Below are 24243 nucleotides of genomic sequence, written 5' to 3'. Positions count from 1 at the left end.
TCCAACAGTAGATGTCCTGTGGTTACTTTCCAGCTGTTTTTCCACTAGTTCTTCAGTATTTTGATAGCAGTGATCTGGAAGCTCCATCTCTGCAAAGATTTCCCAGCATCTCATAGTCTGCTGAATATCCGACCTTCATCTTCCAATTGTGTCCTCCACAAATCTCATCGGCATCATTTTTGAAAATTTCTTCATACATTATCCATATGCTTTCCTAAAATTCTTGGAAGTTGTTCAGAAACTGCCTCTGATGTTCCTGTATCTTCTTTGAAACCTCCCTTGAAGTCCATCTGTTCTCCTTTTCTGAAGAGGGGGCACCCAAGATACAACATTTCAGAAGAAACCCAAAGGAAACTTCCACCAGCTTAATTCGCAGGAATCTCAAGAGCTTTGCAGGCGTTGCTAAGACAATCTTCCTTAATCTACTCCGTATAAAGGTTCCTTCATCACATTCTTCTAGGCAAGAGAAAATTCTCTCTTCCTCTCATTTCTCAAAAGAACTTGGTGACCAGATCCTGCCTACTGGAAGAGATTAGATACAGTAGGCAAAGCATCCATAATCACCACTGCCTCTGCTGCTTGCAATTGTAACAACTGGCGTCGTTTCTTACCGCCAAGCTGGAGTCACTTAAGCGCTGGAATGAAGAGAGGATGGTCTGGTGTGAGAAAGGTGTCCAGATTCTACTCACAACTGTGGGGGCCTTTGCTGCCTTTGGTCTCATGATCATCGCCATTGGCACAGATTATTGGCTATATGCTCGTGCCTTCATTTGCAATACCACTAATATCTCTACTGAGGAAACCCCCCAGAAAGACAAGAAAGATCCTGGAGGACTCACCCATTCAGGTCTTTGGCGGATATGCTGTTTAGAAGGTAAGTCCAGGGGCGGGTTGCTGCCGGCATTACTGCCAGTTTGCCGCACAAAAATGTTTGTGCGCACATGCTCGCTTTACTCACGCGCACATCAAATGCACTCTGCACGTGTGCGCATTTTCACCCCAAAAGGTCTGCGCATGCACACAACGTTAGAAAAGGAGAAAAATTAAATTTCTGCAATGAAGGTTGTTCTGTGCATGCTCAGAACCGAAAATCATGATGCCACTGCCACCAATAGAACCGGTTCGGGGGTGTGGGAGGCTGAGTTACTACTTACTCGGCCGAACCGGGTCAAACCGGTAGGAACCCACCTCTGGGTAAGTCATCCACTCACTGAAACAGGTTCAAGAGAGGAAACGTCCTAGAATTGTGGGAAAGCAAGTTTAGGTAGACTTGAGGGTTACCACAGGATATTACAGTACCGACAAAGAATATTTGTAGCTCATTGTTGAGCTCAGGGATCTTTGCTGCTCTCTGAGCTTGGTGGTTTTCTTGCAGATGTTTCATTACCCAAACTAGCTAATATCATCATCATCATCATCACTATGGCTGCTAGCACTGATGATGAGAGTACCAAGGACCCTTCATATTACAGTACATCAAACATGGAGCAATTAATGGCCAGGTTCTCCAAGGAGACAATTTCTTTACTAGAGAATTTAGCCAATAAAAGAGAAAGACTAGAGGCAGAAGACAAGAAACTACAAAAGCTTTAAACACTGCAATTATGCACTGATTAGCTGGTGTAAAAACCAATATTGCTTCCACACTGGGAGGCATTGTTTTCCCCTAAATTAACTGAAAGCAGAATTAAAACAGTAGTTCTATTTTACATTTACCCTAGTGCCATATTATGCAGCAAGAGCTTGTGTTCACGAGTTTCTATAATATTAAGTAAGTTTGAGTCAGCAAAAGTCTCCAGCATACCTTTAATTAGAAGTTCCCACCTCACAGCTCCTGCTTTTAATTGCATTCTATACTGTACAACATCAGCATAATTGATGAATCCTCATAAATAAATTGGGTCTTGCTCCTCATGGGATAAGAGAATTTAAATAATTACTTTTTTTTCTACTGAGACTTCTTTTTACTATAAGAACATAAAAGAAAAAGAGGAAATCAGTAATCAAAACTCCTAGAGTTCAGGGGAAAGAGAGACTGATTAATAGACATCTAAATTGCAGTTCCATTTGGAACAGGAAGCAATCAAGCAGAAACCACAAGGAGGAAGTTTGCAATTAAAGGCACAATAGTTTTGAAAACCATCAATAATGCTTCTTCTAATCCACATCAGGGAAACTGCCCCAAATTGTATTTGATTCCTGGGAAAAGATGGAAGCTCTGAATAAAGATGGGTAAATTAACAGAAAACATCTGACAACAACAGGTTGCCAATTACCACCATCTGGATTGTCAGTAAAATGCAACTGAACAAATTCCAGATTCTAGCATAGAACATGGCCTAATTGCAACTGATGGAGAGAAGCCTTTGGTGAGAGGTAGGTTTAATAGGATGACGGTTCAAATATTTGTGTCTTGCAATGGAAAAACAGTTACCATCGTTCTGCTCCAATCTGCCACCTTTTAGCACAATTTAATATAGTCAAGGAAGGATGCTCAGTGGCTAAGATGCTGAGCTTGTCAATCAGAAGGTCAGCAGTTCAAATTCCTAGCGCCGCATAACGGAGTGAGCTCCTGTTACTTGTCCCAGCTTCTGCCAACCTAGCAGTTCGAAAGCACATAAAAAACGCAAGTAGAAAAATAGGAACCACTTTGGTGGGAAGGTAACAGCGCTCGGTGCGCCTTCAGGGTTTAATCACGCCAAGTACATGACCACGGAGACGTCTTCGGACAGCGCTGGGACTTCCGCTTTGAAATGGAGATGAATCACCGCCCCCTAGAGCTGGAAACAACTAGCACGTATGTGCAGGGGAATCTTTACCTTTATCTTAATATAGTCAAGCAACCCACCTCCACCCCACACCCCCAAAGACAGCCACGATGAGATGTGGAGATTCAACTACCAATAGATTGCTGAGATTATCAAGGACGCTAGTTCCCCATACCTGCATGCAGGTATTTATTCATAGGGGAAACTGCTGAGATGATATTACAGAAGTGATCTGACAGGGAAGTCTTGTAGATACCTTTGAATCCACAAGCCAACACATTTTGGCTGTTATGACAGGCATTATACTAAGTATAAATATGTATATGTTATTCATATAAAGCACTGTCTTGCTCTTGAATTCCTCACCTCACCTACATAACAGTAAACAGGCTGCCACGTTGCCCACACACATCTACTTTGAGAGAACCTGTGTTTTCACCCTGACTTTGCCTTTCGGTGTTGTGAGCCTCCATGAGGGTAGACCCAGTAGTTTTTTCTACTTTCCTTTTAGCCATCCCTCTGCTGTGGGGAAAATCCATTTTCTCCAGAACGGACTTAATTCCCTGATTAAGGTGTTAAATCAATATATTCTTATCTGGTACAGGTTAAATCAATATATTCTTATCTGGTACAGGTGACTTACAACCATCACTCTGCCTGGAATTTTGATTGTAAGATATTGTGGTTATAAGTCAAGGCATCACGTCACCGGACCGGATTATTATTATTATTTTTTTCCCCAGCGGTTGTTAAACAAATGACACAGTCCTTAAGTGAACTCATTTTCTCCAATGGGCTTTTTTTTTTTTTTGCCAGAAACTGGAAGTAAATGCTTAAACTGGCAAACATCACAAATCATGACCACATAACCTGAGAACTGCAAACAGCAGTAAAGGGAAACGTGTTGCCAAGTGACCAAGATACAATCACATGACCATGGTTTCTATGGAGATACTCAGTCATCCAGGTCACGGTTGTCCCAAAGGTGCTTTTTCAAGACTGGACTTTCTGGTTTTTCTTTGAAGACATTTCGCTTCTCATCCAATAAACTCTCATACAAGAAAATCTTCTCAGAACTGAAGAAGCTTCCTGGATGAGAAGCGAAATGTCTTAAAAAAAAAAAAAACCAGAAATCTAGTTCAATGGAAAATCAATGGTGAAAAAAGTAAAGTTCTACATTTAGGCAAGGAAAACGAAATGCACTGGTACAGTATAGGTGGTACCTTGCTCAACAGTAGTAACTGTGAAAGGGATCTTGGAGTCCTAGTGCATAACCATTTAAATATGAGCCAGCCGTGTGCAGCAGCTGCCAAAAAAGCCAACACAGTTCTAGGCTGCATCAACAGAGGGATAGAATCAAGCATTATGCCCTGGTAACGCCACACTTGGAATACTGCATCAAACACAATGTAAAAAAGATGTTGAGACTCTAGAAAGAGTGCAGAGAAGAGCAGCAAAGATTATTAGGGGACTTTAGGCTAAAACACATGAAGAATGGTTGCAGGAACTGAATATGTCTAGTTTAATGAAAAGAAGGACTAGGGGAGACATAATAGCAGTGTTCCTATATCTCAGGGGCTGCCACAAAAAAGAGGGAGTCAGGCTATTTTCCAAAGCACCTGAGGATAGGACAAGAAGCAATGGGTGGAAACTAATCAAGGAGAGAAGCAACTTAGAACTAAGGAGAAATTTCCTGACAGTTGAACAACTTGCCTTCAGAAGTTGTGAATGCTCCAACACTGGAAGGTTTTAAGAAGATATTAGATAACCATTTGTCTGAAGTGGTGTAGGGTTTCCTGCCTAAGCAGGGGGTTGGGCTAGAAGACCTCCAAGGTCCCTTCCAACTCTGTTATTCTGTTAGTATTCTGTTAATTGCCTCTTGAAGAAGCACCTTTGGGACATGACCTGTGTCTGTGCATGAGTGCAGCTGTCGAACTTTGAAAATGGGGCATAAATAGCTCTGGGGATGTCTATTGTAACTTTGACTGGTCATTAAGCAGCCAGTCTATAAGTTGAGGACTATCTCTTGAAGTGTTGTTTTTCACTTCTATAATCTTCTAGTTGACATGGTTTATGACTACAGGAATCGAAGGCCAACACCTTTGGATGCTCTCAAGAAAGGGAAAATTTATGCATATCACAACAGGATATAGTTCTTATCAGTCAGATGTTTTGGACTTCCATGCCCATAATCCTTTGCCTCTGATCACTGTAGCTGGACTAATGGGTATTGACATTCTAAACATCTGACAGGCATAAGATACCTTCTCCCTTCTTTTCCTTCTCCTACAGAAGATGCAATCACTAAATATGGCATTTCAATGGTTTCCCAATTACATTAAGAAGCACTTATTTAATCTGGCTTGTTAAATTATTTTCAGTATTCTTCAGTTCCTTTACTAATACATGCTTTAATTAGGGTTTTACAACTTTGGTTTTGCATTTGCTGTAGAAGAAATCTTGCTGGCTTTTAGCTAAAAAGGCATAAGCCATTAAAAAGCAAGGCCTTTAAAAGAAGCAAATTAGATACAGTACCGTAAATTCCACTAGTTGCAGCTTTGAATTTAACATGCTGGTTGGCCTTCAGTTGAGGAGGGATACAATAGACAGAGAGTGATTAATACAATTTCAGGAATTGATTAAATAAAACACTCGAGTATGGGGTTGAAGTGATTTCTTCTTCTTTTTTCAAAACACTAAATGGAACAGCAGCTCTATCCTTTCTTGTGAAAAGAGCTGGAAGGGGCATAGAGTCCTTTCCGGGAGAGGGGGCGGTCTATAAATGTGAATAATAAATAAATAAATAGAGATTTTGCTCCATGACATTATTGTCATAGCCATCTAACCTATGGAAATTTTATCCCATTGCCTCTCTGAGATTCAGCTAAGCATCTGTTACCCGCTCCAGTCCTCCAGGCATTTCTCTAACCCACCCTAAAGCCACCAGAGTTAATCATCTGGAACCTTTAAGTCTTCTTGCGAGTGGGCTCAGCAACACTTAAATGTTATGGATGCAAAATTGGTAGCACACATATACTACACACTATATAAATCTTATTCCAGCACCCACTGACGATATAGCATGTGTTTTTCAACCTCAGCCATTTTAAGATGTGTGGATTTCAAGTCCCCAGAATTCCCTAGTCAAATTTCCTGGCTGTGGGATTCTGGGAATTGAAGTCCACACGTCTTAAAATGGCTGAGGTTGAGAAACATTGAAATAGCTGACTGAAAAGCTCTTCAAAAAGGATTGTGCTAAATACTAATTGTTCCTGGTGTCACAGTCAACCATTGCAAGGGCGGTAGGGTGGCTGGGATAGCGTCTAATAGTAAAGGCCTGGCATGAGATATAGATCATGCTTGGCAAATTAGCCTAAGATGGTTCAAATGACCTTCTGTAACTCAATGACCTCCAAATATGGGGCATGTTGCTCCCATCATGCTGAGAAATGCTCTTGTAAGAGTGGGAATGAGAAGGAAAGTAGCATCACTGGCAATCCAGCATGGGGTTAATTCCAACATGATGCCAACTAACGCTGTGCTCTAATCCCCAAACAGCTGGTAATTTGTCTCTTCCTGTTTGCAGGGTTGAAGCGAGGAGTGTGTGTGAAAATCAACCATTTTCCAGAGGACACAGACTATGATCACGACAGTGCAGAGTACCTCCTACGTATGTATAAATAGGCGGCTTATTCATTATTGTATCTTGGCCTCGGCAATGCCCTGTCACTGTTGTTCTTTGAAATGTATGGAATTTTATGGCATCCCCACCATAGGGAAAGGGCGGTGTGGCGGCTCAGCAGTTAAGATGCTGGATTTTTCAGCTGGAAAGCCAGCAGCCCAGGTTTGAGACCCCAGCGCCATGTGACAGGGTGAGTTCCCATCCTTGCTCCAGCTCCCGTCAACCTAGCAGTTTGAAAGCAGGTAAGTGCAAGTAGGTAAATAGATACCGGTTCTGTGGGAAGGTAACAGAGCTCCTTGATGTCAGCTGATCACATGTCTGTGGAAATATCTTCGTAAAGCACTGGTTCATGACCTTGAAAATAGAGATGAGTACCTCCTCCTCTCTATGATGGGATAGGGAGAGGGCGCTGCACCAACAAGCGGAGTAAAGTCCGCAGGGCTAGTGAGCCCTTAAGATATATTGGTTTCCTTTCCTATAAAAGGGATGTGATTATTTTTTTAATGGTGAAGGAGTGAAGATGTCTTTGGAGACTGTCATATTGCACAGAAGGATCCTCTTTTGGGGCTAAGAAATGCCTGGCAAAGCATAAAGAAACCACAGCAGCATAGATGCAGCTTTTTCAAATTTCTGAGTACTCTAGTACAACTTCTCATGGGACTCCTTCTGCCACCACCACCACCCACCTTCCACCAGCATGGCTACCAACACCACCCCAAATAACGAAAGTAGGGCTGGCGTCTTCATTATGTGAATTACGCTCCAGAGTAAGGCATCCAAATTACGACAGTGGCCGTTTAATTGCTTTCTGTATGCCAAAGGACAAGGGGAAGATCCATATTGCTCCCATCTTGGTTTCCCTCCCTTTCCTGCAGTCTTCCAATATTAAAATTTTGCCTCCTGGTCAAAAAGCAAGGTACATCAATATTTGCAGAGGAAGTTAACCAATGGTGAGGTCAGCGAGAGATAATATGCTTACATAGTCAACTGCAAAATAATTATTATTTTAGGCTACTGACCTAAGAGCTAAATTCCAGATACAAAAAAAAAAGCAAAAAAAAAGCAAGACCTTGTATATTGCCAGATGCAGGACAAAAGTTACCCTTTTCCATCGTATCTATAAAGAAGCTGTATAACAATAAAATGCATTTTTAATACATTCTAAAAATACATCTCTGTATCCAAAACCTCAGCATATACCTGCAAAACACAATCAAAACAAGCATCAGTTATAAGAAACATCTGATTGGGTACATCAGAAGCCTGCTTATGTGCAGTAGTTTCACAACTGGGAAAGTTTTCTTTAAAACTCACTTTTTGTTTTAGGGTTGCCCCCCCCCTCCCCCAATGCAGAAAAGTGCTTGTTAGATCCTCCTTGGAAAATAATTCAACATCTGTGATTGTTGAATCATAGATTGAGTAAAAAAGAATTCTGATTTTTTGAGAGGGGAATAAATTTGCTCATCAGAACTTTACTAATGATAGATCTTAGGGCCTGCTTTCTGATCCTTTAATGTCTAGGCAGGTTTGGGTAAATAAATGGGGTAAATAAATTTACACTTTAGCAATTATTAATCTGTATTCTGCTGACTTTATCTTGACTCGGAAGCTAAGCAAGATCAAAGCTAATTAATACTTCAGTGTGACCTAGACAAGGAAGTTGAAAATCTTTCCAGGAAGTGCCTGCATCATATCTTTTCTGAAAAGTTGCCAAGAAAATTGGGTGGTTTTATTCAACAAATCACCAGGAGTTGAGCTTCTCTTATCAGAGATGTCACTTTTATTCACTATTTATGCAGGGTGAGGAATATAACATCCATGTAATATAATCAATATTATCCTACCTGCTAGTGAATCTTTAAAATGCAGTTTAAAGAGCATGTCAAGTTTTCAGGTAACTACATATAGTCCTCATCTTACGACCACAATTGGGACCAGAATTTCTATTGGTAAGCAAGACAGATTTAAGTGGGTCATGCCCAATTTTATGACCTTTTGTGCCATGGTTGTTAAGAAATCTGCTTCAGACAGTAAAAAAAATACTGAAGCCCAAAGGGAATATAATCCCATCCAATTAGGTGCCTTCTTGTTGTGGTGCTGTAACATTATCCCCCATACAGTTCCAATCCTGAAGATGCTCAAAATGTTGAAAACCAGGCTGTTCCCCAAGGATGTATGAAGGGTAGGGACTCAGCCGCTATGGGATGTTATCCAGTTCAGTTTTTGTCTTTGTGCTGTGCATCTTCTTGGTTGTCTCCTGCTTTAACGTTGTAATAGAGCCTGAGACTTCTGGAGTTTGGTAATTTCTAAATCAGCATATATAATCTCACCCATCCATCCATTTATCCGCCCATCCAATCAATTTAGAGCAGTGTTTCTCAACCTTGGGAATTGTAAGATGTGTGGACTTCAACTTCCAGAATCCTCCAGTCAACATGGGAATGCTAGCTGGGGAATTCCGGGAGTTGAAGTTCATTCATCCGAAAGTTCTTAAGGTGGAGAAACACTGCTCTAAATTGCATGGGTGTATGAATGCATGGATGGATCAATTGATCAATCAGTGGATCAAACAATGGATCAATCAATGGATCAATCAATGGATCCAATATAACTAAATATATCCATCCACGCATTGTTTTGCAGAGGCAATACTTTGATCACTGTGGGAGATACCAAAATTGGGGATAATTAATAATTGCTGTTATTGCTTGTATTTCAGCACAATTACACAGAGAATATCATGCAAAAAATTCCTATATGTTGTTGGAAAATATTCAGCCCATTTTCATGAAAGCCAACATAATTATAATATAACATAACATAACATAAACCAATCGAACAGCTTCCCTTCAAAAATTGTGGGAGCTTCATCATTGGAAGCTTTCAAGAAGAGACTGGACTGCCATCTGTCAGAAATGGTATAGGGTCTCCTGCTTGGATGGGGTGGGGGTTGGACTAAATGACCCACAAGGTCCCTTCCAACTCTGTTAACCTGTTAATACTTCTTTCCCAAACATTAATAGGCAAATCAAACCACAGCCATATTTCAGCTTTTGTAGTACAAATTTGCACATCAAATTGATGTGAATGTTCCTTTTTTTTTTTTTTTTTTGAAGATTCATCACGAAACAAGGTTCTCTAGATTCAGGAATGAATGCATAAAATTGACCTGCAACTGAAATAAGAGTGGTGGGGGAAGGGGAGCCTCCATAATGAGCCTTCATTATATCCCTTCCTCTATTTCATGCAACAGTTCTGAAGTCAAATTTTGATTTGCTTCTTGGCTTGAGCCATCTCTATCCCCTGCCTGTGAGTCAGACAGCAACTGAAGTAAATGTAAACCTATGTAATGGAAGAGCTAGTTTGATGTTGTGGTTAAGGCACCATGCTAGAAACCAGGAGACTGGGAGTTCTAATTCTGCCTTTAGGCACAAAGCTATCCATTTGGCCTTGGGCCAACCATTTCTTCTCAAACCTAGGAAGAAGGCAATGGCAAATCACTTCCAAAACCTTGCCATGAAAACTGCAGGAACTAGTCCAAGTGGTTGCCAGAATCAGCACCGATCCCCCCAAAAAAGCCCAAAAAAGAAATCCATCCACTGCCTTAGGCCAGTGATGGCGAACCTTTTTTGCCTCAGGTGCCAAAAGTTTGCAGACCCACCCCCACTGCTTTCTTGGAGCCTGGGGAGGGTGAAAACGGCCTCCCCCACCCCCCCTGGAGGTACTCTGGAGGCTGGAAATGGCCCTTTTTCCAACTTCCGGTGGGCCCGGTAGATCCATGTTTCACCCTCCCCAGGCTCCAGAGGCTTTCTAGGAGCAAAAAACAGCCCAATATGCAAACCGGAAGTTCGGGAACAAAGTCTGTTCAGGGAAGCCTCCGGAGGGTGAAAATCGGCTGGAAATCAAGGCCGAAAATCAGCTGGCCAGCGTGTACATGTGTGCTTGGGCTGACAGGGCAACACCTCGCGTGCCCTCAGAAATGACTCCACGTGCCACCTGTGGCACACATGCCATAGGTCCGCCATCACAGCCTTAGACTATGAAGAAATCACAAAGCAATTCAAAAGCCTTGGGTTCAGAGCTTAGAGCAGTGATGGCTAACCTTTTGTCCTTGCGTGCCGAAAGAGCCCACGCCCATAATGCAATGCGTGCACAACCACCCCCTGCATGGCCTTCCCCCCCTGCGCATGTGAGTGTGACCCTCTCTACTGCAGTTCGTTTTGGGTCAAGCAGGTCTCCCTGAAGCCTCCTGGGACCAAAAATAGGGCATGGGAGGGGAGGACGCACCCTCCCTGCGCCCATTTTGGGCCTAGCAGGCCTCGCTGAGACCTCCTGGGACCAAAAACGGGGCATGGAGGAGGCAGTGCTGCCCCCTCCCTCACGCTACCCCCACGCACCTCTGCAATCATGTGCATTCTCCTGCATGTGCGGCAGAGACCTGAAAATCAACTGGCTGGCGGGAGGCGTGTGTTCATGCACGGTGGATCTGAGCTGGGTGACGGCTCGCATTTCCACAGAGAGGGCTCTGTGGGCCACCTGTGGCAAACGTGCCATAGGTTCGTCATCACAGGCTTAGAGCATCACTTGAAGAAGGAAACGATAGGTCATATTCTGCTCCTGGACACTAGCATCACTTCCCTGGTCAGTTTATTCTTGTGGTGGCAAGGAGATAGAAGGGAAACAAGGCCATCACTGGCCCATCATTCATAGACTAATTACACGCACAAGAGACCCAATCTGCCTTTTCCCTTTCCATACCAAAGAGAATCAAGGTGTAGAATCCTGAGTTTTTTCTTCATGCTTTCCAGTTTTTACTGGCAAAATTCACACAGGTAGTCCTTGACTTATAACCACAACTGAGCCCAAAAAATTCAGTTTCTAAGTAAGACATTCGTTAAGTGAGTTTTTCTCCATTTTACAACCTTTCTTCACATAGTTGTTAAGTGAATCACGGCAGTTATTAAGTTAATAACACAATTGTTAAGTGAATCTGGATTCTCCCTTTACTTTGCTTGTCAGAAGGTGGCAAAGAGTGATCACATCACCTGACCATGGGAATGCTGCAATGTCATAAGGGTGAAAAAAAGATCATAAGTCATTTTTTTCAGTGCCATTGTAACTTTGAATGGTCACTAAATGAACTGTTGTAAGTCAAGGACTATATGCACTTTCCTAACACTTACTGCATACTGTTATTAAGACTATCTCCATAACCTTCTGCAACTGTAAAGAATAACCTCCCCCATCTCAATATTTTCCATCTATCTTAATTGCCAAACCAATCTGACTCTCTACAGTAAAATCTGTTGATTTAACACTGTGTGTGTTTTCACCCTATTATTCTAAAGTGTTTAAAAACTATTATGTGTGTCATTATTATAATCCTAGGATCCTTTGAAAAATCCCATAAAAATGGTGTTATCTATATTCGACTAATACTTTCCTGTCTCTTTCTCTGCTTGTAACCTTCAGTTAGCCCAAATGGTACATCATAGTGCAAAAATATTTGAATTGGGTACCTCAAGTCCACCAACTTAAAGCATACAAAATCTGGGACTCATTACTCCTATGTAATTGAAATTTCAAGGATCTTCACACTAATTGTTTTCACAAAATTGTGACTACTGAAGTGTGGACAGAGTCAGCCACAGCTGTGTGATCATCATTTCCAAATACTCGTTGCCAGCTGCCCACAAGGAAGATCAATGGGGAAGACAGCAGGAAGTCAGAAGTCATTCCCGCTCCCACTTTTTTGCCCGTCCATGGTCATTCTGTTTCTCAGTTTAAGGAAATAGCTCTGAAAAAATAACTCAGTGGGTTGTCCAGTTAGTTCTAAAATGTAGACAGCGGTCTTGAAACAGAGAAGTAAGAGTATTTATGGATTTGGCTCAGCTTTTTCTGAATCTAAGGAATTAGGATGTTTGATTCCATTAACACTATCTACAGGATTTAAGTTTTGTTCTGTCATGTTTTGAGAATTTCATTTAGTAACGGTCTCAACAATTCAGTTTGCAGGATTCTTTTGGATATAAAAGAATGGGGATGTAACCCTGAGGGTTTTCTCTCACTTGGCAAATTTAAACAATCTCCATCACTCCTGTTGCTGGCAAGAACATTTGCTAGCATAAGTTGGACAGCTTCTGTTGCCAATTCCTTTTCTGCCACAGTAATGGAGCTGGCAAATGGAGCTGTTTTGCATGGTTATTGTGGGCCAAAATTAAGAAAAAGAGATAGTTGGTGTAGCAATTAAAGGCACCCGGTTGGGGATGGGGAACCTGGGAGTTCTAGTCACACCTGAGGCACAAAACCAGCTGAGTCACCTTGAGGCAGTCCCTCTTAGCTCTAGGAAGGAAGCAATGGCCAACCACTTCTGAAAAACCTTGCCAAGAAAAATGCAGTACCAGCCAATGCCGTTCCCTTTCTCTTATCAGGGATCTAAACTTATAAAATGGACTAAATCTTATCATCTCCAGCTACCATGAATAAGTAATTCAACACATGTGAACAACAGGTTGGGGAAGGATTCCCCAGTCGGTCTGTGAATGACTGGAAATTCACAAACAGCAAGCCAGCTCGCTTACGTGCATGCTAATTATTTAAAAAATGAATGTTTCATTAGGCGTTACAATTGTATAAAACTAGATTAATCATACAAAAGACAAAATGCATTAACCTGGATGGAGACCTTTTTGCCCAGTGATAAAACTCAAAACTGCATCCCAGCAGTCACAACTATCCAGATTTAGAGTAATCCTAACCAGGGGTAGGTTCCGGCAGGTACTACTGCTGGTTCGCTCGTGGGCATGCTGCGTGTGTGTGTGCGCACACGTTTGATGCGCACGGCATGTGCACGCACAGTGCAATATTGTTCTGTGCATGCGCAGAAGTAAAAAACAAAATGGCGGCACCTATGGTGCTGCCCAGAGAACCAGTGCGGGGCCATGGCAGGCCTCAGTTGCTCCGGTTCAGTGACCCAGGCCGCCAAACCACTACTGGTTCGGCCGAACAGGTCCGAACCGGTAGAAACCCACCACTGATCCTAACAGAATAACCACCAGTTATGAATCCAGGGTGAAATAACATTTTCCATATCAAAAACAAGTGAGCAGACAGTTTCCACCTCATCATCTGACTATCTGAATATCTTTACCAACCCAAGAAATACAGTACAAAAAAGAGAGTTTCAAGTCAACTTCGAAGATTTGGTTTCTCATTAACATTCAGTTACAAGTTCCTTACTATTCATTCCTGTCTGGCACAAGAAGGAATAAACATTGTTTGGAACATCCTGTGATTACTGTACAATATTATGAACATCCAATCTTTTTTAAAAAAGGCATTTGGAGATTTAGAATATAAAACTGGATGTCCCTGGATTTTTGTCATCTTTTCACAGAGACTCCGTAAGTTTGCCATGTGTGCTTGGGGCCTGCCATGTTAACGAAACAAGCTTTACGGAGACCATAGTTAGCTCAGGCGTATTTGGTGTAACATACCATGCAAGACAAATTTTATAGTGTAGCTCAGGGATGTCAAACTGGATTTCACTGAGGGCCACATCAGGATTGTGTTTGACCCTGAAGGGTCAGGGAGGGTGTGGCCAGCTTAATGTCACTCTTCTCAGGAGCACCTGAGAAGGTCCAAGTGCTTTGCCAGCAAAAATGGGCTCCTGAGTGCCGTTTCTGGCTGTGATAGCCTCCTGCAACCCCGCAGGAGCTTCGGAGTGCCACCCTTGGCCCTCACAAGATCTGTTTTCGTCTGTGATGGCCTCCTGCAACCCTCTGCCAGCAAAAGCAGAACTTGGGACAGCTGCATGCAGCCCTCCTGAGCTTCATTTTTGCTGGCAGAAGCACTGCATGCCGATCCTTTGCTGTTTCTAGGGTGGCCCCATGGGCCAGATCTAAGCATCCCACAGGCCAGATCTGTCCCCTGGGCCTTGAGTTTGACACCCCCGGTGTAGCTCATGAGGACTGCTCCAAAGGGCTTGTGCAGACTCCATGCTTTAGTGTAGGAGTGGGGCCCTTTTATGAGTTGTGGACTTCAACTGCCTGAATTCCTGACCCAACTCTGCTAGCTCAGGAATTCTAGGAGTTGAAGTCTATAGGTCATAAAGGGCCACCTCTGCTTTAGCATTTATAATAATAATAATAATAATAATAATAATAATAATAATAATAATAATAATAATAATAATAATAATAATAATTTATTAAATTTCTAGACCGCCCCATCTCCCCGGAGGGACTTGGGGCGGTGTACAGGAATAAATTTAAAACATACATACAATCATACACATAGATAAAAATCAAATTAAACAACCCCTGTACAATTTATAAAAATTAAAAATTAAAAAACAGACCCTAAAACCAATCCTAAAAATTTAAAAAATAAAACTGAGGTGGGATAGGTGGAATTAGGCCAAGCCGGCTAGCTGGAATAGGTGGGTTTTAAGTTTCTGACGGAAGGAGCGGAGACATAGACATTGATAACATGATGAAACTAAAACTTACTTGAGAAAATGCACAGAATATCATCCAACAACATGAATAAGACTAGCTCAAAATTGTCTCCGGTTTGCCAATTTCCCATGCGTAAAAATGTTGCTATGACGTCATTTTATATTCTTCTTTTCCTTCCTTCCTTCCCTCCTTCCTTCCTTCCCCCCTCCCTCGACAGGAGTGGTACGAGCCTCAAGCATCTTTCCTATCCTAAGTGCTCTTTTGCTGTTGCTGGGTGGGTTCTGCGTAGCTGCCAGCCGTGTCTACAAGTCGAAGCGCAACATTATTCTAGGTGCTGGCATTCTGTTTGTTGCTGCAGGTAAGTTCTATAGTGAGGATAATACAGGTAGTTCTTACCGGACTTATGACCACAATCGGGATCACAACCTTAGTCACTAACTGATGTGGTCATTAAGTGAGTCCTCATATGATTGTGTCCAATTTTACCACCTTTTTCACTGCAATTGTTGAGTGAGTCTGGCTTCCCCCATTGTCTTTGCTTGTTGGAAGCCAGCTGGGAAGGTTGCAAATGGCGATCAAATGGGATAATGCAACCATCATAAATACATGGTTTTTTTGCCAAGCAACCAAATAGCAATCATGTCACCTTTGGGACATCGCAATAGTCCTTAAGTGCAAGGACCAGTTCCAAGCCATTTTTTTCAACACTATCATCACTATAAATGAATAGTCGTAAGTCGAGGACTACCTGTACAGTGAGTAGATGCAAACTGTCCCTCTCTGGATCTCTAGAGAGAGATGAGTGGCATAGAGAGTTTGTTCATCGGGACGCTTGTCTCTTGAACTCAAATGCTTCATCCTTGTAATCCACCTCTCCTGATCCATTACTTGCTTTGTACAACTTCATGCATACAACTTCAGCTTCACAATTATCACCACTTTCCCCTCCTGGTTATGTTCTGACCACAGGAACCAGAAATGTTATTGGCAATTCTTGGAATTGCATGCTTGGTTTATCTGAATTGGTCTGGAGGGCGGGGGGGGGGGGGAACCATTTTGATTTGATATGCTTTCCTATGTTTCTATGGAGATTCTCAGTTATCCAGGTCATGGTTGTCCCAAAGGTGTTTTTTCAAAAGGCAACTGGATTTTCTGGTTTTTCCTTGAAGACGTTTTGCTTCTCATCCAAGAAGCTTCTTCAGAACTGAAGAAGCTTCTTGGACGAGAAGGAAACGTCTTCAAGGAAAAACGAAGGAAAAAAGGACAATTGGAACATTCCTGTTTGTCATAGATTCCTTTCCTGCTCGATATGGAAGGGTTTTGAATTGTATGTCCTGGTTTGCAACATCTCTAGAGTGTCTTATTAGCAGGCCTAACTTTAGCCAGAAGTACAAATGTTACAATATAAATGCACCATAGAGCCCAATGGCTTTACCATATGAATGGGCGAGGCCCATATGTCGCATGGTTTCATGCACATAGACATGTCAAGTTTTCTCCATCTTCCTGCTCTTTATTTATTTACCGTTCATCCCTCTTATGTACGTCTATTTATCTATCTCTTCCTTTTCCAGCCCTGAAAATAAGGTAAGGATTTTAAACGACCTCCAGGCCCTTTTCATTTTCCTACTCCTCACCATTGTATACATTCAAACGGTAATGAATTTTCTATCTTTCCACTCAAACAGCCCTAATAATCAAAATCTGCATCCTGGCAGATATCAGCAGGACCAAAGGGAAGCCAGGATCTAGAGTCAAGGAGTACCAAATACCAATAGAAACCGCTGATGTTTCAGAATCAGAGGCCTTGAAGAAAAGTAGTTTGTGAGGGGTCTTTGGTGCACTATGAGCTTGGAGCTTCTGTTTTCTTTTCTTGCAGACATTTTGTCCCCCAGCTAAGTAACATCATCAATCATGCAAACCCCACACCCTTCTAGCACTGATGACGTTACCTAGATGGGTAATGAAGCAACCAAGCTCAGAGTGTATCAAGGACCCCACAGCCCAACCCTGAGCTACAAATGTTCTCTTCCATCAGCAATTCTTTCTGAATAGAGGCCAATCTCACTATGTGTGTGTGAGAGGGGGGGGGGGGCGATGTGGTTTTTCTCTGTCATTTATAGTAGAGTGTGCAAGCTGTGACCCATGGGTTAGAGATGGATTCCTACTGTTTTGTTGAGTGGTTTGCCAACCTGGGTCTCAGAACCCGCAGCGACCCAGGCTGGCCACGTCCCCGAACTGGTTTCCCGGTCGCCACCATGCATGCGCAGAACAATTTCCATTGAACTGCACATGCGCACACATGCAGGTGCGCGAACAAACCGGCAGTAACGCAGGCTGAAACCCACCTCTGCCATGGATCATATTTTTTTGTAGCTTTCGAAACTTCTCAGATTGCACTACCCAAATTAGTGGGAAAGTACCAATTATACCAGTGCTCTTTTCAGCTTTTAAGAAAAAAAAAAGTAAAATTAGTATATTACACTCCCAACAGGCTTAGCAAAGCTATTTTTACTTTAAAACAAAAAACAAAAACCAGTTCCCTCCCGCCAAAGAGGGAGAGGAAAGAGTTCAGAAGTTCTTGTCCTATCTCTTAAAGGGATAGTTCTCAGCTGCCAATACAAATGAAATAAAATCAACAATTGCCGGAGGTGCTGTAATCTGAAGCTATGCAGCTATTGTCCTGCCATTCAATCTTATGACCACTATTAGGATCAGAATTTCCATTGCTAACCAAGGCAGTTCTTAAATGAGCTGCACCCAAAGCTATGACCTGTTTTGCCATAGTTGTTAAGTAGATCACTGCAGTTGTTAAATGAATCATGTGATTGTTAATCAAATCTGGCTTCCCCCATTGGCTTTGCTTATTGGAGGTCAACTGGGAAGGTCGCAAATGGCAATCCCACGACTCTGCGACACACGTCAACTGTCGTAAGTACATCCCAGATGCCAAGTACATCCCTGAATTTCGATTACGTGACTGTGGAAAGGCTGCAATACAGGGAGTCCTTGACTTACAAGCACAGTTGAGCCCAAAGTTTCTGTTGACAAGTGAAACATTTCTTAAGTGAGTTTTGCCCCATTTTACCACCTTTCTTGCCACAGTTGTTAAGTGTAGCACTGCAGTTGTTAAGTTAGTAACATGGGTGCTAAGTGAATCTGGCTTCACCATTGACTTTTCTTGTCAGAAGGTCACAAAAGGTGATCACATGATTGCCCTGGGACAATGCAACTATCATAAATAACACGCCAATTGCCAAGTGACTCAATTTTGATCATGTGACCATGGGAATGCTGCAACAGACATAAGTGTGCAAAATGGTCATTAACAAGGGCAGGGCAGGGCAGAGCAGAGCAGAGCAGAGCAGAGCAGAGCAGAGCAGAATAGAATAGAATAGAATAGAATAGAATAGAAATTCTTTATTGGCCAAGGGATTTATCCCCGGTGCATAAGCTCTCAGTGTACATACAAGCAACAAATGATAAATCATGATCGTAATATCATAAAATACAATACCTCATAAATCATAACATACAATACTTGGTGATAGTCATAGGATATTAAATAAGCAATCAGCATCAATCATACTAGGATACTAAATAAAACAATATAAGTCGTAAGATACAAGCAACGGATTTATATAAAAAGATAAGGTCGTAGGAAAAATGAGAGGAATAGTAATACAGCTCTACTAGGTAGTTTGACAGTGTTGTAGGAATCAGTTGTTTAGCAGAGTCGTGGCATGGAGGAAAAAAAACTGTCCTTACGTTTACTTGTTTTGGCATGCAATGCCCAATAGCATTTTCTTGAGGGAAGAAGTTGAAACAGTTTATGTCCAGTATGTGAAGGGCTGGTAGATATTTTCACAGCCCTCTTTTTGGCTCGTGCAGTATAAAGGTCCTCAACGGAAGGCAGGCTGGTAGCAACAGCTTTCTCTGCAGTCCTAATTGTCCATTGAAATCTGTCTTGTTGGGTTGCAGAGCCAAACCAGACAGTTATGGAGGTGCAGATGACAGACTCAATAATTCCTCTATAGAACTGTATCAGCAGCTCCTTGGGCAGTCTGAGCTTCCTGAGTTGGCGCAGGAAGAACATTCTTTGTTGTGCTTTTTTAATGACTTTTTACTGTTAGGTGTCCACTTTAAGTCTTGAGATATGATAGAACCTAGAACTGTGATGGTGAACCTATGGCAAGCGTGCCAGAGGTGGCACACAGAGTCCTCTCTCTGGGCACGCGCACCTTTGCTAGCTGCTCTTCTGGGCTCTGGTGCACTCATGCACACGCAGAGACCAGCTGGCTGGCGCACATGCATGTACTGGAACCTGAAAGAGCAGCTGGCAGGCAGGCGCATGCACACCGGGCAGCTGCTCTTTCAGTTTCCGGCGCTCCCACACGAACAAAGACCAGCTGGCCGGCATGCATGTGCGTGCCGGAAACCAGAATAGCAGCTGCTCTTCTGGTTTCGGCACTCGGTGACGAAAAGATTGGCCAACACTGCCTGATCTAGAAACCTGAAGTATCTACTATTAATAATTGATAAATATCTAGTATTGTAAGAAGTGGTAGAATGTGTGTGGGGGGGAGCTCCTCCTAAAATCTACTATCATAAGTCACTTTTTTCCAGTGCCGTTGTAAATTCAAATGGTCATTAAATGAATTGGTGTGAGTCAAGGACTACCTATGGTTGTAAATGCAAAGACTGGTTGCAAGTCTTTTTTTAAAAAATGCCATTGTAACCTCAAATGGTTGCTAAACAAATGGTTGCAAGTCAAAGACTACCTGTTTAGGGTTCTTCCTCTTTCTCGCTCTCTCTTTTTTAATCAGTCCATCGTCAACCTCTTCCCTGTCAGGCCTGGAAGCCGTCTTTTAACTTTGGGACTTCTGGCCTGCCACATTTTCTATTGCGGGAAACTGGGAGGGGGGGATTAAACAGAGCATGGGTGATTTGTAGCCATAACAACATTCTTTCTCCGAAAATCAAGGCTGTTTTGCCCTGCAGCTGCGGTGAGGTGACTGGGAGGCATTTCCAGTTTTAGAGGGTGCCTGATTGGATCCTGTGGTGGACATGTGGATGCTGGGCAGGGACTTGAACTTTCTTTTGGGTGGGGAAAATCTGGAAACTTTCAGATTTGGGTTTTCCCAGACGTGCCAATATGACATCTCTAATAAAATGGAACTTTGAGGAATTTCAGGCCTCAGAGTTTTCATTGGGGGTGTTACTTGGAACCCTGATGCTCTCAGTCTCTCTCTCCCTCTCTCTCTCTCTGTGTCTGTCTCTGCCTCTCTCTCTCACATACAGGCCTCAGTAACATCATCGGCGTCATCGTCTACATCTCAGCCAATGCTGGTGATCCCGGCACAAGACGTGACGATGAAAAGAAGAGCCACTATTCTTACGGCTGGTCCTTCTATTTTGGTGGCCTTTCTTTCATCCTGGCTGAGATGATTGGCGTTCTGGCGGTTAACATATACATTGAGAAGAACCGCGAAGCCCATTGCAAAAGCCGCACAGAACTCTTGAAGAACCCTTCTTCCTCCTCCTCAGCCATCTTACGCCTGCCCAGTTACCGTTTCCGATACCGTCGCCGGTCACGTTCCAGCTCCCGCTCCACTGAGCCCTCCCAGTCTCGAGAAACCTCCCCCGTTGGCCTGAAGGGCTTCCCTTCCACCGACATCTCTATGTACACACTGTCTAGGGACCCGTCCAAGGCCAACGTCAGTTCCCTCTATGGCGGTGCCAGTGAGACCGCCTCCACAGGGGCAACGACCTCCGGGGTGACCTCCGGGACTGGCGGAGGATTCTTACAGTTGCACAACACCTTCCCCAAAGAGCCTGGAGTGACAGTCACGGTGACTGGGCCTGGGGTAGCAGGAGCTACTGGTACCCTGGGTAAAGATGCCTCCTCCAACACCAACACACTCAACAGGAAGACCACGCCAGTGTAGGGATGGACCTAAGAAAGGAGAGGGCATGGGAAGGAGAAAAGGGAAAGAAAAAAAAACTGTTCAGAGGACATCAGGCAAGTCAGAATGTTGAGAAGCGAGAAATCCATCCATCCAGTGAGCATTTTTCTCGCTTGCTTTGCTTTGCTTTGCTCCTTCATCCTCTCCCCTCCTTTCTCTCTTTTCTATTCTTCTCCCTCTTCCCACCTGTCTTTCCTTTCCATCCCTCTCTCTCTCCTCCCCTCCTTTATCCCCTCTTCTCATTCTCTCCCCTCCCTTTCCTCTCCCCTCCCTCTCCTTCCCTTCTCAATCCATTCAACCAACCACTTCCTCTGATTCACCCAACCACAGGATCCAAAACCACAATTTTAGTGGAACAGAGGTGAAGGAGTTGGGCTGTGCTCAACAAGGGGCTTTAAGGAAAGGGGCACACATATTCTTATTACCCAGATCAAGAAATTACTCAAACACCACAGTCCTTTCAAGCGGGCACACTGGGGAGAACCAGAATTGACCCTGGACTACCCAAAAGCAATGCTGTGATTATTTGCTCTGTAGTCGTTGGGAAGAAAGGTAATTCTTCTCACACACTAAGTGAAGACCTCTCCTACAACCTGCTAAGGGACAAGTATAGACAAAGGCCCAGCCCCCACTCCTAAGCCTCCTACAAATGGCTTCCACAGCATACTGTGCCAAATTTGGGGCTGCAGTGTGGATCAAGAGATTTGTTGTTTCCTCCAGAGGGAAAAGGAAACCCTCTCTTCCACTGCAGTTTAATTAAGGGCTGACAAAAGTTTGTGCCAAACAGTGCTGGAGAAAAGTAAAAAAAAAAAAAAAAAGTGGGTGGGTGGCTTTGAAAATCTAAATGGACCTATTGCCCCCTAGTGGTTGTCAGAAGTATTTCGAATCCACTAGTTTTGCCATATTTCCTTCCTTTTTATCCTTGACTTTGGCCCAACTCTTAAGACCGAGCCATAGCTTTTCCTGAGATGAAGCTGCCTCTGGAGAAGAGGGAATCCTTGCTGTATTATAAAATTGTCCCCTTGTCCATATTGAAGTGACATTCTGCCAATTATTAGTCCTGTGGTTTGTCTTGTCCACCCCACAGAGCAGCCTTCCCCAGACATGATCAACGGTAGTTCCCTGGTTGTCAGACGACATCATGGGAGATCTGATGATTCATCACATCTGGAAGAAAGCTGGTTGGAGAAGGCTGCTGCAGTAGAACGGCTGACAGATTTTTCCTAGCGTTATTATCTTCTTTTCTACATCTGGAAGAACTTTAAAACAAAGAAACAGAGATGGTTTATATCTCTGCCCAGTCCTACCTACCCCAGAATCAGCTTCCTAGGAAGACTTTTTACATATATGATAAATTTATAAGTGCACAGACACAAATATACGCATAGAGATATTTATGAAGAGACTATTGAAATTATTGTGATGTTTCATAGGACTTGGTTAATTAAACTTTTGGTCAGTAGTGAAACACAGGATCTTCCTTACCCTCATATTTCCTTCGCTGGTGGATGCTTTCCCTGAATCTGGAAATCCTCACTGCCAACCTTGCATCTCCTTGTTATACCATTGCAGCACCCAGAGCTCCCATAAGGGCCAGTGCAATGTTTTTCAACCTTGGCAACTTTAAAATACATACACTTCAACTCCCAGAATTCCCCAGCCAAACCTACTGATTGGAGAATTCTGGGAATTGAAGTCTGTGGAACTTAAAATTGCCAAGATTGAAAAGCACTGCTCTAGTGTATAATTTATATACCACTACCCCATCTTCCACTTAGTGATGTTCTCACCCAAAGTTTATTTTGGCTACATCCTGACTACAAAGCAAAAGCTGAAAGTTGCTGGTTTATACCAAGATTATTAAAGCCTATGGCAGTCAGGTGCCAGATAGGTACTATTTTATTTTTACTTTATTTTTATTTTTTTATAGTGACCCTAAAACACGGACTCAGGGAAGGTTTCGGTAAATAGATATTAATAAAATGGAGAACTGTAATCTGATATATATGGAAATGGATTGGAAAATGTAAATTAAAAGATGGATCACCAGAATTTTACTTCTTCTTCCATGAATGAGAAGTACTATAGAACAAATGATCCACATTCTTCAATATGTTAAATATTCAAATCAGCGGAAACTACATAGGCAGCCCACGAAGGCTGTTGCAATCTTGCTTAGTTAGTAAGTATAATTAGAAGCAGTAGAATTTTGACTAAGCAAGTTTACTGTCTGGTTGTTCAGTGAATTAGTATCATTCTGGCCACCGAATTTTGCTTTGGAATTCACAGGTTACAGAATTAATAGAAAAGTCCTATTTGTCTTTACTATATTAGCCCTACATCTAATGGAGTTTGTTTCCTAGTAAGCAAGTTTAAGATTTCCACTCTGGGGACCACTCATGCAGAATTCCAGGCCAGAAGAGAAAGTGATTTAACTCAGCTACTCATCATGACACCACTGAAAGATTTGAAGAACCAGGTTAGAGATAAATTAGACAAGTTAGAATAATTAAATCAATAGAACAACTTGCCTCCAGAAGTTGTGGGTACTCCAACAATGGAGGATTCTAAAAAGAGATTGGAGAACCATTTGTCTGAAATGGTATAGGGCTTCCTGCTTGTGCAGGGGGTTGGATTAGAAGACCTCCAAAGTCCCTTCCAACTCTTGTTATTCTATTATGCTGTTAAATTGTCATGGAGAAAAGCTATCTGTGTGGTTGCTTGGAATAAAAAATAACTTGATGGCATATTATCAATCAATCACTTGTCATGAAGAGTAACTAAAACCTTTGAACAATTTATTGTTTGGGTAATAGAAATACAGTTTGCCAAGATGTTCATTAGGGACATGCTTTGTTTTTTCAGTAGCTAATATTATGGGAATCTGAAAAACAGTTAGAACTGTTTACTGTTTCTTCTAGGCTTTGGAGAAGAAGTATTTCTTTTCCTCATATGTTTTAATGAAAATGTATTATTCTTTGTTCGGAGGCAGGTCTTAGAAAATGTAGAGAAGGGTGAGATTTTTTTCCCATTTTTTTGTGACAATGATATCGTTTTAAAAAAAACTCTTCAGAAAGAAGGACATTTAAAATGTGGAAAGAGAAAGGGGACACTATTCGGTGGGAAAGTATCATCTGTTCCAAGTTTTTCTGTATAAAGTGGGTTTCGTATTTTTTTTAAGAAGTGTTCGGAATACAAGAACAGGAACACTTGCAAAACTCCAGTGAGTGTGCTACACAGAGAAACTCATAGCTGAAGGGAAAAACAAAAGAAACATTAACAACGAAAACACTTGTCTGTCTGTCATAATAGCAACAAACAAATGCATGGATTTTTACTGGAATCTACCTTTCAAATAAAGTCCTATG

General features: G+C 42.4%; 1 protein-coding gene across 1 annotated transcript; it reads left to right on the top strand.

The window, feature by feature from the left end:
* On the top strand, window positions 1-24243 carry CACNG8 (calcium voltage-gated channel auxiliary subunit gamma 8). The gene is made up of 4 exons (XM_081969682.1): window positions 1-874; window positions 6355-6438; window positions 15127-15267; window positions 20211-24243. Exons 1-4 carry the CDS (start codon window positions 652-654, stop codon window positions 20855-20857), a joined length of 1095 nt encoding a protein of 364 aa, XP_081825808.1. The 5' UTR covers window positions 1-651; the 3' UTR covers window positions 20858-24243.

This window comes from Natrix helvetica (genome assembly GCF_964273705.1).
Source record: "Natrix helvetica genome assembly, chromosome: Z".
Taxonomy (NCBI): Eukaryota; Metazoa; Chordata; class Lepidosauria; order Squamata; family Natricidae; genus Natrix; species Natrix helvetica.
The sequence above is the reverse complement of the archived record's forward strand: the minus strand, read 5'-3'. Positions and strand labels throughout refer to the sequence as shown.

Bases quoted from the DNA above. Each gene is read 5' to 3' on its own strand.
- CACNG8 (XM_081969682.1), top strand. From the start codon at position 652: ATGGTCTGGTGTGAGAAAGGTGTCCAGATTCTACTCACAACTGTGGGG. The intron at 875-6,354 runs GTAAGTCCAGGG...TCCTGTTTGCAG, and splicing joins GCGGATATGCTGTTTAGAAG to GGTTGAAGCGAGGAGTGTGT. The intron at 6,439-15,126 runs GTATGTATAAAT...CTCCCTCGACAG, and splicing joins CAGTGCAGAGTACCTCCTAC to GAGTGGTACGAGCCTCAAGC.